Source organism: Penicillium alfredii (assembly GCF_028826965.1).
Source record: "Penicillium alfredii strain IBT 34128 chromosome Unknown utg000007l_segment0_segment0, whole genome shotgun sequence".
NCBI classification, from domain to species: Eukaryota; Fungi; Ascomycota; class Eurotiomycetes; order Eurotiales; family Aspergillaceae; genus Penicillium; species Penicillium alfredii.
The window spans coordinates 2854486-2867460 of NW_026622704.1; the positions used below are offsets into that span (position 1 = coordinate 2854486).

General features: G+C 54.4%; 6 protein-coding genes across 6 annotated transcripts; 4 read left to right on the plus strand and 2 right to left on the minus strand.

Moving 5' to 3' along the window:
* Positions 1-71: 71 nt before the first annotated feature.
* NUU61_005732 (uncharacterized protein) lies at positions 72-278 on the minus strand (the record flags this gene model as incomplete). The annotated part of the gene is made up of 1 exon (XM_056656314.1): positions 72-278. The coding sequence occupies one exon, from the start codon at positions 276-278 to the stop codon at positions 72-74; it is 207 nt and encodes a 68-aa protein (XP_056511927.1).
* Positions 279-704: 426 nt separating this feature from the next.
* NUU61_005733 (S-adenosyl-L-methionine-dependent methyltransferase) lies at positions 705-2221 on the plus strand (the record flags this gene model as incomplete). Its single annotated transcript, XM_056656315.1, has 4 exons — positions 705-1225; positions 1298-1479; positions 1561-1670; positions 1748-2221. 4 exons carry the CDS (start codon positions 705-707, stop codon positions 2219-2221), a joined length of 1287 nt encoding a protein of 428 aa, XP_056511928.1.
* An 886-nt stretch (positions 2222-3107) lies between these two features.
* Positions 3108-4829, plus strand: NUU61_005734 (putative MFS drug efflux transporter; the record flags this gene model as incomplete). Its single annotated transcript, XM_056656316.1, has 1 exon — positions 3108-4829. The coding sequence occupies one exon, from the start codon at positions 3108-3110 to the stop codon at positions 4827-4829; it is 1722 nt and encodes a 573-aa protein (XP_056511929.1).
* Positions 4830-5379: 550 nt separating this feature from the next.
* On the minus strand, positions 5380-7183 carry NUU61_005735 (cytochrome P450; the record flags this gene model as incomplete). The annotated part of the gene is made up of 2 exons (XM_056656317.1): positions 5380-6078; positions 6155-7183. 2 exons carry the CDS (start codon positions 7181-7183, stop codon positions 5380-5382), a joined length of 1728 nt encoding a protein of 575 aa, XP_056511930.1.
* Positions 7184-9662: 2479 nt separating this feature from the next.
* On the plus strand, positions 9663-11359 carry NUU61_005736 (fungal specific transcription factor domain-containing protein; the record flags this gene model as incomplete). The annotated part of the gene is made up of 3 exons (XM_056656318.1): positions 9663-9748; positions 9834-10301; positions 10366-11359. 3 exons carry the CDS (start codon positions 9663-9665, stop codon positions 11357-11359), a joined length of 1548 nt encoding a protein of 515 aa, XP_056511931.1.
* A 402-nt stretch (positions 11360-11761) lies between these two features.
* NUU61_005737 (D-2-hydroxyacid dehydrogenase family protein) lies at positions 11762-12954 on the plus strand (the record flags this gene model as incomplete). Its single annotated transcript, XM_056656319.1, has 2 exons — positions 11762-11870; positions 11945-12954. The coding sequence occupies 2 exons, from the start codon at positions 11762-11764 to the stop codon at positions 12952-12954; spliced, it is 1119 nt and encodes a 372-aa protein (XP_056511932.1).
* Positions 12955-12975: the final 21 nt, after the last annotated feature.

Here is a 12975-nt window from a genome sequence, read left to right on the forward strand (position 1 = left end):
CTAAAATCCCCACACACGAGGCCCCGGCTTTCTTAAAGCACGAAATCAAAGAAAGAAATTATTGGCTATGTTTACTTGACGGGCACTGAGCGATAGTCGGCGCCGACAGAGACATTCATTGCGCTCCAACGGTCCAACGGGTCGGCTCCACCGATGTCGACCACGTTCCCCAGCACGGGCATCGTGAGATTCAACCCAACATAACAAGGTGCGAATGTATTGCGCCCTAATTCAATTTCTCGCCACAGGTCGGCCGAACGATGATCAACGTTGTACATAGATAGGAGCAGGAGCAGGAATGGCGTGCCCTGTAAGTGTCAGGTACTATGCACGAGGGAAAATTACCGCCCGAATCCTCGGGGGCTGCACGATTCAGCCTCTTCCGTGTGGGTCAAGCATGATACTAGCTCTTACTGATTCTCGGCAGATCGTAAGTAAGTAGTCGATAAGACGAACGTGGTCGAATTCAAGGCTGATACCATATGCCCGCCAAACGTCGGCCGGACGAGCACCGACGGGGCAGACTCAGCATTAGGCTGTCTGAGCTATTTGTGCTCTCGGTCGTGTCAGGCTAGCCGTGTGGGCTCGAACACGGTATCAGCAATGGATATAAAGCACATAGTGCCTGTTCGCTTGAGGAATGCTTGATTGGATGGTGCTTCTAAAGACCCTCTTGACGATCTAAGCCATTCATGATTGCAACTATGTCTACGCACACCAACGGTACAGTCTCCAAAGATACTAGCAGGTCTGGCCTGCTAGCTCTCGCGGAAGATGTTTCTCGGCAGACCCAGGCTATCGCTGAATACCTCCGGGCCAACGACTATGCCCAGCCTACATTTGCCCATGACTCCATTAGCCGCCCCGACACCATCGAGTATGCCCAGCTTCACAGTGGACTGAAGAGATCTCTGGAAGACCTTCAGTACCTCGTCGAGGGTCCCAAGAAGCACTTCCGTACTCTTTGCTGTCAGGGATACGAGCTTGCGGCCATCCAAGTGGCCCTGGACTTCAACTTCTTCAGCATTGTCCCCGCAGAGGGGCAGATCTCACTGGAAGAGCTGGCCAAACAGGCCGGTGTTGACTTGGACCGCACGCGCCGCATCGTCCGTCTGCTGGCTACCGAATTCATCTTCCAGGAACCCAACCCCGGATATGTTGCCCACAACCCCAGCTCGTACCTGTTGCACCAGGACGAGGAGATCCGTTCCACGCTGCACTACACGTAAGTTGGCCCAAAAGAATTATTCTGAGTTGGATTTGCCCAGTGCTAACGGTCCTGGTCCACTTATTGCAGTGTCGATGAGATGTTCAAGGCAGCCTCGGCCACGGCCGACAGTGTCAAGGCATCGCCACTCGAGTATAACAGCGTGCTCACCCCATTCTCAACTCGACATGGCCTTCAGATCTTCAACTTCTACGAGAATGACGCCTCGCGGTCAGTTCGATTTGCCAAGGCCATGGCTGGATGGGCAAAATGTAGACTTCCCTCCCTGTTGTTTCGTGATTTGCTTGAGAGTGAGTGATGCAGTCTGGATATGTAAGCTGACATCTCAACAGTAAATCTGAACATCAATGCACTCAAAGAGGCCTTCCCTTGGAAAGATCTTAAGGGCACCGTGGTGGACGTCGGTGGTGGTAGCGGCAAAGTCTCCATAACACTGGCCCGAGTAAGTTAGCAGCTCTGACCTTTCAAACGGGCCTTGGTAGAAACAAACTCTCTCTGACCACAAGCCCACCCACATAGAACTTCCCAACCTTGGACTTCATTGTGCAAGACTCAGCCGACATGCACGCAGCGGGTCAGTCGCTGCTCACCGACGACGTCCGTGACCGCGTCTCCTTCATGCAACACAGCTTCTTCGAACCGCAACCCGTGGGAGACGCGGCCGCCTTCATACTGCGTGCATGCGCGCTCAACTGGAGCGACCGAGACGTCGTCCAGATGTTCCGTTCCCTGGTGCCGGGACTGGAGCGCTCGAAGCCCACTACGCCGCTACTTATCAATGACCTGATTCTGCCACCACAGGGTAGCCTCACGCGCGACTTTGAGCGCGGCGTGCGTCAAATCGACCTGATCATGTTGGTGGGCTTCGGTGGTAAGCTGCGGACCGAAGCCGAGTTTGCGGCCCTGTTGAAGGAAGCCGATGAGCGGTATGAGATCCACAGCTTCCATCCCGAGGGACTGATGGGCTTGCTTGAGGTCTATCTGCGACGCTGAGTCATGGCCCGGGTAGTTAATCCATTGACCTGGTCGGTCGGAAATGGTCGGCCGTGGATAGCTCTTAGTGATATAGATGCAGTAGAGTAAACCCGAAAATCAAAGAGGATTCCTTAGTTGTGTTTGCTATTAGCAAGAAGTCCATTAAACACCGATCCATGATTTTCCTTCATACCCCTTGTAGTATACACATCGACCCCAATGATACTGACCCTGTGTCTTGACGTCAGTGATTGGTTATGTCTAAGCCAGTAACCGTAGTCATCAAACTGCTGACTGGGAGAAATTCGCGCCAAATACAGGGGTAGGTGAAACCAGGATTGCGTAGTGATAGCAGGCTATTTCGAATCGGTTGAGCCCTTCAGCCCCCTCTCAAAGCAAACAAGAGGGAGACGGTCCAGAACATGGAGCCCCCGTCAATAATGCGATAAGCAGAGGCGATCTGCAGATGATCGGGCTGACCAATTTTGGGCCGAAATATCTCGGTCGAACCGTCGGGGCCGACAAATCTCGGGCTGAGTCAATGGCAGATGCTGGGGCAGTTAGGGTTAGCTTTACTAAACAATCCATCCCTTGGTCACCGTGATAGTCCCTCTCTCTGGTCTACGCACAATGATCATCGTAGTTTAGAAATTGATACTAGCTTGAGTTGGGAATTCTAACACCCCTGACAAATCCACTTGCATCTTTCTTTTTTCTCGTTTCCTCCCCGGGTGTAAAGGTTTTGAGTTAACCTGCCAACCTTCTCTTGTCATCTCTATATACGGGTCGACCTAGCTATTTTCTACTCTGTCCAAGTCCAATTGCTCTCACACACAAGCTTCCTTCCGTCTTCTTTGACCCCAGCTGATCTGGTTTCCGAGAATACACAACAGTCCCTTCAGATATGGCAGTGCTCAGCGGCGAAGACCAATCGGCTGCCAGCCTCGCAGCCGAGAAGACCATTGAAGACAGCTCGACTAGTCGCGCCGAGGAATCCAACGATGACGAAAAGCAACAGAGGACGAGTGACGCCGTCGAGCCTGCTGCAGAACCCGCTGCCGAACCGGAGGCGCCCCCGCGAGATATTGAGGGGTGGAAGTGGTATGTGACGCTGGTGTCTATCCTGGCGTCCACCTTCCTGTATGCTCTTGACGCGACGGTGGTGGCCGACTTGCAGGCCATCATCGTGTCGGAGCTCGGTGGTATTCAGAAGCTGTCCTGGCTCAGTGTTGCATTCCTGCTGTGCGCCACGGCTACCAACTTGGTCTGGGGTCGACTCTACGGCCACCTCAACGCCAAATGGTTCTACATCTTCCATGTCACCATCTTCGAGATTGGCTCGGCCATCTGCGGTGCTGCCCCTTCCATCAACGTCATGATTCTGGGCCGTGCCATCGCCGGTATTGGCGGTTCGGGTCTATACGTCGGCTGCATGACCCTCCTCGCTACTACCACCACCATTGAAGAGCGCCCGCTGTACATCTCCTGCACCGGCTTTACCTGGGGGCTGGGTATCGTCTTGGGTCCCGTGATTGGAGGTGCCTTCAGCGAGTCTGCGGTGGGCTGGCGATGGGCCTTCTACATCAACCTCTTCATCGGTGCCGCCTGTGCCCCCTTCTACCTCTTCCTGATCCCCAGCAAAGACCCCCAGCCTGGCGCTTCTGTGAAGGAGCGCACGTCCGACCTCGATTACCCCGGTATTGTGCTGCAGGGCGCAGCGCTGACGGCAATCATCCTGGCCGTTAACATGGGCGGTGTCACCTACCCGTGGGACTCGGGCCGCATCATCGCGCTCTTTGTCGTGGCCGGCGTGCTGTTTATTGCGCTGGGCATCCAGCAGGTCTGGACCATTGGGACTACCGTGGCGCGTCGCATTATCCCGGTGCAGTTCTTCCGGTCGCGGACGGTGCTGCTCCTCTTCGGCGCGTCGGCTTCATCTGGCGCCTGCGCCTTCGTGCCCATTTACATGGTGCCGTTGTTCTTCCAGTTTACGCGCAGCGATGGCGCGCTCATGGCTGGTGTGCGCCTGCTCCCATTCGTGATCGTCATGATTGTGTTTGTGTTTGTCAACGGTGCCCTGATGGCTAAGCTGGGCTACTACATGCCCTGGTACCTGGTGGGCGGCCTGCTGACCGTGGCCGGGTCCGCTCTCATGTACACGGTCGAGCAGGACACTTCTGAGAGCCGCGTGTACGGGTATACGGTGATCATTGGCGCAGGAGTGGGCATGTTCCTCCAGGCAGCCTTTTCTGTGGCCCAGGCTGTTGTGGACGTGGAGAATGTCGCGCCGGCCATTGGCTTTATCACCCTGGCCCAGTTCGTCGGCATCACCCTCGCCCTCGCAATTGCCAATGCCGTTCTCCTCAATGAGAGCGAGGACAGAATCATGCAGATTTTGCCCAACGTGCCGCTAGGTGACATCCAAGCCGCCATCCTGGGCGCCCGCTCCGGCATCGTGAAGAACCTCTCTCCGGATCTCAAGGCCCAGGTTCTCGACGCCATTGTCAGTGCCATGGACAAGACTTATATCCTTGTCCTTGCTGGCGGTGCCCTCGTTGCTGTCTCCAGTCTGCTCATGCGCCGCGAGAAGCTGTTCGGCGCGGCCGCCGGTATCAATGCCGCTTAAAGATGCTATCATCTATTGGTTCAACGAGCGTTGGAAAAGCGCTCTACTTGTTCATGGTGTTTCGACATGGCGAGAAGATTGGAACAAATTTCGCACTTTGTTTTTGTGTTTGGAACAAAAATGGGGGGGGGGTTGATGACTTGGGCCTAGAGGCGATCTATTGCGAAGAATGGTCGGCGTTGGTCGCATTTCGGGTCTACAAACATAATATTCGGGGGGCCCTTGATGCTTTTCTCTTTTTTTCAACTTGCTCCTGTGGGGTCTTAGTATGACTTTTCAATCCATGAAGTAATTAATTGTGATCTTCTGCTGGTTGTAGATGAGTTGCTCGTGCGTAAGGACTTGAGACATGTATTATAAGCCCGAGAATGAGTGCTGGGATTAGGATGAAGTTGGCCCCCTGGCATGCCTAATTTGTTGTATATTTTACCTTGGGGAACCAAAGATTCGAGTGTTCAACACTTCAAAACGATTGATTGATACCCGAAAACATAGCAACCATAGTGCCTCGTACCTAAACCGCTCATACATGGATATCTACATTCAACAATCACGCTTCCCTCTTCTGCAGCCTCAAGTTGCACTGGTCTGCTCGGTGGACAATCCCATAGCTCGCCTTAGGATCAGCCAGGGTCTCCGAGACGGGCAGCAGAGCAAAGTTCCAGACCACCAGGGTCACAACCATACGCATCTCCAAGTACGCTAGTCGCCGGCCCCAGCAGCTGCGCGGCCCCATTCCGAAAGCGATCTGCGCCGCCGCATTCGCATTGAACTCAACCTCCTCGGTTCCAGATTCGCTCTGTTTACGCACAAGCCAGCGCTCCGGGTCAAATGCCTTTAGATCGCGAGTCTCGTCCCAGCTGTTGTTGGCCTTGACAGTGGGGCTGCGCTTGGCGGGGTCGATGGCAAAGGACGGCTCGTGGAACCCGGGGCCGTTGGCGATCAGGATCACGTTTGTGCCCTTGGGGATGCGATGACCAAAAACCTCCGTGTCTCGGATGGCCTGTCGTGCCAAGCTGGTGGCGTGCAGCCGTAACGCTTCTTCCAGCACGGCCTCCAGGTAGGGCTCCCGGGACTTGGTCAGTTCGGCTAGTGTGGGCGCCCGCTTCTCTGCGTGGGCCTCGGGGTATGCGGTTTGCAGCGCTTGAAGCAACTTGTTCTGGATCTCCGGGTATCGGGTCAGGTAGATGAAGGTCCATGCGATGGTCGTGCTGGTCGTGTGCAGGCCGGCGATAAACTGGCCGGCGATCTAATCATAGGGAAACCGGATGGTTAGCAGACGATTCAACCGAAATCGAAGAAGATCAAAACAGCGTCAATCTCACCTCGTCCATCATCGCCTGGTTGTTAAAGTCCGGCTTCCGGCCTTGCTTTTCGGCGGCCTTGTTCTCCCGCATCAACATGTACTCGATGGCAGTCTTGGTCTCTCCTGTGCTATGAAGCCGCTGGAGGGCACCCTGCACTTGCTCCCGAACGACCTTTCTCTTCATGGCAGTTACCTTCCTGTACCGAGGGGTCTGGCGGATCCACCACATGGCGAACCGAGGTGATATGGACTTGGTCACTTTGTCGATGGCATCCACAGTTTCGTACAGTGCACCGATAAACTCATTGAGGTGTCCCTCTGGGAATTTGGCCTCTCCATTAGGTCCCACCTCCACTTCCGAAGGGTCGAGCTTGGACGCAGCCTCGATCTGCGGGCCCAAGGCAGTGTGCTTGAAATGGCGATCAAACACAAACGACAGCATGCCATCGAGGGCACTGTGGTTCAGATCCTCGTTGACATCAAAGGCGCGGCCGCTGGCCAGACGAGCCTTCTTCTCCCAGAATTCCACGAGCTGCTTCGAGTTGTCGTACATGACCGGGCCGACAATGTTGTTGAGAAAGCTCGGTCCCATGAGATCCTGCAGCCACGCACGCGTCTCCTTCCAGCTCTGGCCCGTTTTCATCCGGGCGTGAAAGGCGTCCAACGGGCTCAGGCCATCCGTGATAAAGTCAGACCGGTCGAACTCGGGCCGTCGGACCATGATATCCTGGGCCTCAGTCGAATCCGCCAGAAGGAGCCATGGCCGCGAAAATGGCGTCACGAAGACCTGGCACAACGGAGTCTGAAGCTTGGTGACTTGCTTGACCATCCACACGTTCAACTCCCTGGTGACGCTGACCTCCCGGATCATATCGGGGGCATCCCCCAGCAGTCTTCGAGCTGATTTGGTGTTGTATGGAATTCCCGGAATAGGCTTGGGAAGCAGCCGATTGTACAAACCAAGCAGTACCGCGATCACAGCGAGCACAGTCCATGATATTGGCCCTAGCGCGGCTCCCACCGCGTGGCCTGCCTCTGCGAGAGTCATTTATCTTTCCTAAGAGATAGTATGCCAGCGATGGAAAAGTAGGTAACCGTATAATGGAAAACAACCAGTTGATTGCCAATCATCCAAAAAGGACTGGAATTTTTAACTGCTACTCACAAACCTCTATATATGACTGAGGGACCAGGGCCATAGCGCCGGGCACCGTCCATAATACCATCTATACAGTTAGGCGATAACTCTGACCTGAGTCTTCTGTTTTCTTCGTCCGACACATTGTCCAGAAGCATTGCCCGAGCCTTTTGTCAACATTCGACGGTTTGCACCGAGAAAATTCGGGCGAACAAGATCGGCCGATTCTCTGGGGGCGTCAGCTTCCTCCGATAGACACCGAAAAGAGTATAACTAGCTCTAACCTATTCAGGGAGGTGCTATGCCGCAGCAGAAGGAGGTACGTATGTTGTAAGTAAGAAGCTAATCCACGCAATTCAGACGTGGCCCCCGGGGGGATAAGCTAGGCAGCCCCATCGCAACTGCTTGCGAGGAAACTTAGGTAGATCAACATGCGATTCAGATGTTGTTATTGATTGTTATTCGAGTAATTAGCTGCTTTTCTCTCTCTCTCTCTCTCTCTCTCTCTCTCTCTCTCTCGTGAGCTTGGTATCGATCGAGACCAATCGCATGGCATCAATATTCGTGTTCAAGTGAACAACTCATGTCTAGTCCACTGTGCCCTCATAGGTTGTCCGGTTGTCATAAGTCGTGTACTTGACTCACGATGATCTGGACCAACTTAAGAGAAAAAAAGACGGAGGGGGGGAAAGCAAATCCCAGGTCCTGTCGATCCCACAGGAGGCGTAGATCTTGTCGATCCCAACGGCAAAACAATCCTGTCATTTCTCAGGGTTTGTGTATTGTTGTATTGTTGCGAGACATAAGTCAATGGCAGAATCCATACTAACAAACCAAAGCCCCAAATACATGATATCAGGGAGTGGACCGCCTCATTCCTGGGATGTCCTGCCATTATCATCTCGGCCCTAGTTCCTTAGTGCTTATATACCCACAAGTTCCTCGCGTGGGTATTTCCATGGATGAAGAATGGGATATTCACGGACCGGGCCTGGGGCCGGGCCGTCGAATCTACTATTTATAGATACTTTACTGCATTGGGGGGCTCGTATATGTAGTATAGCTTATCTGGCTACGTCGTAGCGTCTTAGGGTTATGCTGAGCCTATAGGTGGGGGGCTTCCCGTTTGATCGACAAAAGCCTCCGGAGTGGCACCTAGAGGGGCATGATAGGGGCCTTCGACCGGCTCCAAATGCATGATGCTAAGGGCGGAAACACGAACAAACGGACATCTCCGAGTCAACCCGATGAAGATGTGCATGAAGCTAGGATGCCCCTTTGCCAATTCAAGAAAGCCTCGTATTGAGCCTCCTGACGTGATGCGTGTGTATTGAATGATCATCCATGGCATTTTGTAAGAATACGTTGTACTGGTGATCTTCGTTGAAATGATTGTTGGTAGATCAGATTCCTGATCCCTCTTTTATTTTTGTCTTTCGTAGCCCATCCTTCGGGGCAGAACATGAACTAGTCTCTCCGTGGGTGTAAGTATAGATTTGTTCGCAATGTTGGCGTTTTATGGGCCATCTTCACAGCGCTGGTACATGAATCTCATTCTTTACGCAGAGATTCTATGCGCAGTTGGTCTGAATGATGTAATAGAACTGTATATACAGTATGGAATGTATTATTCCTTTGTAAGGCGGTAAACTCACTCTCCCTTTTTTTTTTCTCTTTGAACTGCGGGGGAGTACCCCGAACTGATGGTTTCTCTATTTGAGGCTCTTCATTGAGCCGTTGGAATGGCAAAGCATTAGGACAATCCGTCTCTATTCCTGTACCTGTACCTAACCATGCAGTCTGTCCCACGAAAACGCAGGGTGTCGTCCTGTATCCCTTGCTACACTCGAAAACAGAAGGTATCGTGATCGTCAGAGCCCTGGAAGGAATATCGCGAAAGATATCGCCTAACGTGGCCAGTGTAACCGCCAATATCCATGCAATCACTGCACTCGCCGTCGGCGACCAGAAGACTGCGCTTATTACCCATCGGAGGCCATCCCTTCTGCCAACCCACCACTACAGACGGCGACTCGTCATGAACAATATGAACCAAGTCACCGCCAGCGCAATGACCGAGCGGGCTCCATATCCTTTGATGCATTTTCTGACTTGACTGGCACCGCCAGTCCCACCAACAGCTCATGGCCTTCATCGCTGACCGAGGTCTTTGGCTATTCTGAAGATAGTCAATCCAATACAATTGCGCTTTTACGGAGGGTGAGTTGGTTGTGTTTCTTTTACTTTTGCCCCCGTCGCATCAACAGAGAGTGGAAACCGGTGGAGCAGAGTGGAGTACTCAATTAACATATCTCTCGTCCAACAGGTAGAACTGCAAGAAGAAGACGGCCAAAATGACAAAGGCCGAGTGTTATCGCCTGAAACAGCCATGGAGGTCCAGCAGAACCTGGGCGAGATGCCGGACCGTCCCATTCTTGATTTTCTGGTGAGATATTTTGTGGCCGAGGTGAATTGGTGAGTGCCCCGAGCCTTATCCGAACGTCTGGGATCAACGCCCCGAGGGAATCGCTTTCCTAACCAGTCATATGTGAGTGTTTAGGATGGACCAGATGGTCTACCCGCCGTGGTTTCTGGAACAATACCAACTATGGTGGACTGCCAAAAGACCCTCGGTCTTTGGTATTGAGTTTGCAACCCTGCTTCTGCGGATGTGTTCCTATGCAACTCAATTCCTTCCATGCCCGTCCTATTGCATCGAAAGGATTCGCGGCATGTCTCTGGCGGATATTCGCAGCGCTTGTGATGACGTCGCTGACAATCTCGCGGTGACCTGCACCCATCTAAATCCTAAGGGCAGCCTGCTCCGCGTACAACATCTGGTCTTTGCTGGACTCAAGTCCCGGTGTGAAGGCCGTACAAATGACTTTCGAAATGCCCTCGGTACTGCAATTCAGGTCGCCCAGAAGATTGGACTCGACAAAGATGCCACTCAATGGGTGCCGGACATGAACGAGCTAGAGAAAGAAACGCGACGTAGGATATTCTGCAACTTATACATATGGGATAGGTATCAGGACGAGTATCCTTTCCGCCATATCTCTTGCTAACCAGTGTGGACCTCTCCCTCGCAGTGTTCTTTCTCGACAATTGGATCGCATTGCCATCCTGCATGGTGGCTTGAGTCCCGAGAACATGCCCCGCATGCGCCTCGGTCCCGACATCGATGACACCCATACCCTCGAGGGCTTCACGGAGCGGATTCTTCAGGCCCGTCTAGCCAACTTTTGGAAGAAGACAGGGCCCAAGTTAGGTTCCGAGTATGACATTGTGTTGGCCGAGGAGCGGTATGAAATGCTCTGCAGTGACTTCTTGGCTACCCTGCCCTCGGCCTTTGCCCTACAACCCGACAAGCAATGGGATGAGCGTCTCCCAATGCTCCCACATCAAAGGGAACTCTTGCACATTTCTTTATTCGAGTCTATTTGCTGCAACTTTCGGCCGGCGCTCCTGCAGGAACCAACTCAGGTCCAAGAGCTCCCCAAATACAAGCAAGTCTTGCTATCATCGCAACGCAAGGCTCTGGCCGTGGCAGCTCTCTATGTTCTGAGGGGGGCATCTACCCTACATGCTTTGATGGGTGGGTCTCAAACACGGTTCACGGGCATCATCCTACCCACATTCGAGGCTGCAGCACTCCTGGTATACCTCTGCATGGATCGCACGTTTTGCGGAGAGGACGAGCCCCACCGTGCGAGTATGAACAACTCGGATCCCCTAGGGGCTGGCATAGTCAGCTCGAAGCGAGAAGAGTGCATGCAGGCAGTCCGCGACGCCCTCAATCGCCTGCAGATGCTGGCAGAGGTCAGCCATATGGCTGAAGTAGGGGCACAGACTCTTGCGCAACTCCTTCGAAAAATGGCCAAGGGGCCGAGAAAGCCTCAGAAAAGGACCAAGCCCTCGCCGCCGCCTCCTGAAGGTCCAGCTCAAGCGGCTGAAATCCCGAACGACATGCCCATGTCAGAATACCCAGATCCAGACCCCGTCACTCTGGCAGAGCTCATGACCTCGGTTCCTGCATTTAATGTTGATGATATGAACTGGGAGGCGATATCGTCTGGTCTTTGATCGAGTTGACCCTCCTGTGGGGCATTTCCCTTACCCTGATACCACCACCTTGTGTATATGTTTCGTGATGCTAGACTACGCCCAATCTACCCTTTAGAGCTTTTGTGTCTTTTAAATATGATCAGCTCATGCACCACTCCTTAGGTCTTGATCCTTGCGGCGTTCAACTAACTCTCGCTAACAAAAAGTGGCCAGTTAAGTCGCTACGCTCCGCAATGTATAACCACCATGGACTATAAACCCGAAGCGAATCGGCCCCCAACCTTCCACCTCGGTTCCTGTGGAGGCGGGGTTCACCGAGACCCGCCTTGTTGCAAGCGCTGATGGATTGATGGATTCTAGAAAAGCCAGCACCGCTCCCCTGGGCCAGCAAAGACCTGTCAAATAACGTGCAGCGCAGCCATGGCCGCGCCCGGATCTGCCAACCCAACCCTAACCACCACCACCCCTACGCTCGCAATCCTCGACGACTACCTGGACATCGCCTCGTCGCATTTCACTCACATCCCGAGTTCGCAGCTCGAGCGGACAGTCTACCGCGATGCATTCGCCCCTTACACGCACGCCGACACCACCGCAGCCCAGAAACAGGCGCTCGTCGCCGCGCTCCAGCCCTACACGATCATCTCGTCCATGCGCGAGCGCACCCCTTCCCCGCAGATCTGCTGCGCCAGCTGCCGAACCTAAAGCTGCTGCTCGCCACCGGCACCCAGTTCGAATCCTTTGACCTGGCTGCGGCGCGCGACCTCGGCATCGCCGTCGCCGTGGCGCCGGGTGCCGGGCGCAGCGATGGGCGCGCCACTGCCTCCGCCAGCGCGCGCGCCCGCCTCGACCTCACCAAGGGCGGCAGCCATCCGACAACGCAGCATGCCTGGGCCCTGATCCTGGCGCTGGCGCGCAACGTCGCCGCCGACGACGCCGCCATCAAAACCGCCCCCGCCCCCGCCCCCTGGCAGACCCGCTTAGCGAAGGGTCTGGCGGGCCTGACTCTCGGCGTGGTGGGGCTGGGCCGGCTGGGCGCCGCTGTGGCCCGCATCGCCGTGCTCGCCTTCGGTATGGACGTCATCTGCTGGAGCGCCAACCTCACCCAGGAAAAGGCCGACAGTACGGCCCAGGAGTTGGGGCTGCCTGTGTACGGGCCATTGGATGACTCCGGTGCCGATGCCCAAACGCCTACATTTCGCGTCGTCTCTAAGCAGGAGCTGTTCGCCCAGGCCGACGTCGTGACCCTTCACTATGTGCTCGGCGATCGGTCGCGCGGTCTGGTTGGGGTCCCGGAGTTGGCGGCTATGAAACCCTCCGCGTTGTTGGTTAATACCTCGCGCGGGCCCCTGGTCGAGGAGGCGGCGCTGTATGACACGCTGCAGCGGGGTCGCATCGCCGGTGCTGCATTGGATGTTTTTGACCTTGAGCCCTTGCCTCGCGATAGTCGCTGGCGGTCACCGGACTGGGGTACTGGCGGGAGGAGTGCGCTGGTGATGACACCGCATATGGGCTACGTTGATGAGGGACTTATGCATACGTGGTATGAAGAGACGGCAGAGAATGTAGAACGGTGGCTACAGGGCAAGGATTTATTGCATCGCTTAGTATAATAGCAACTAGTGGAGGTTACG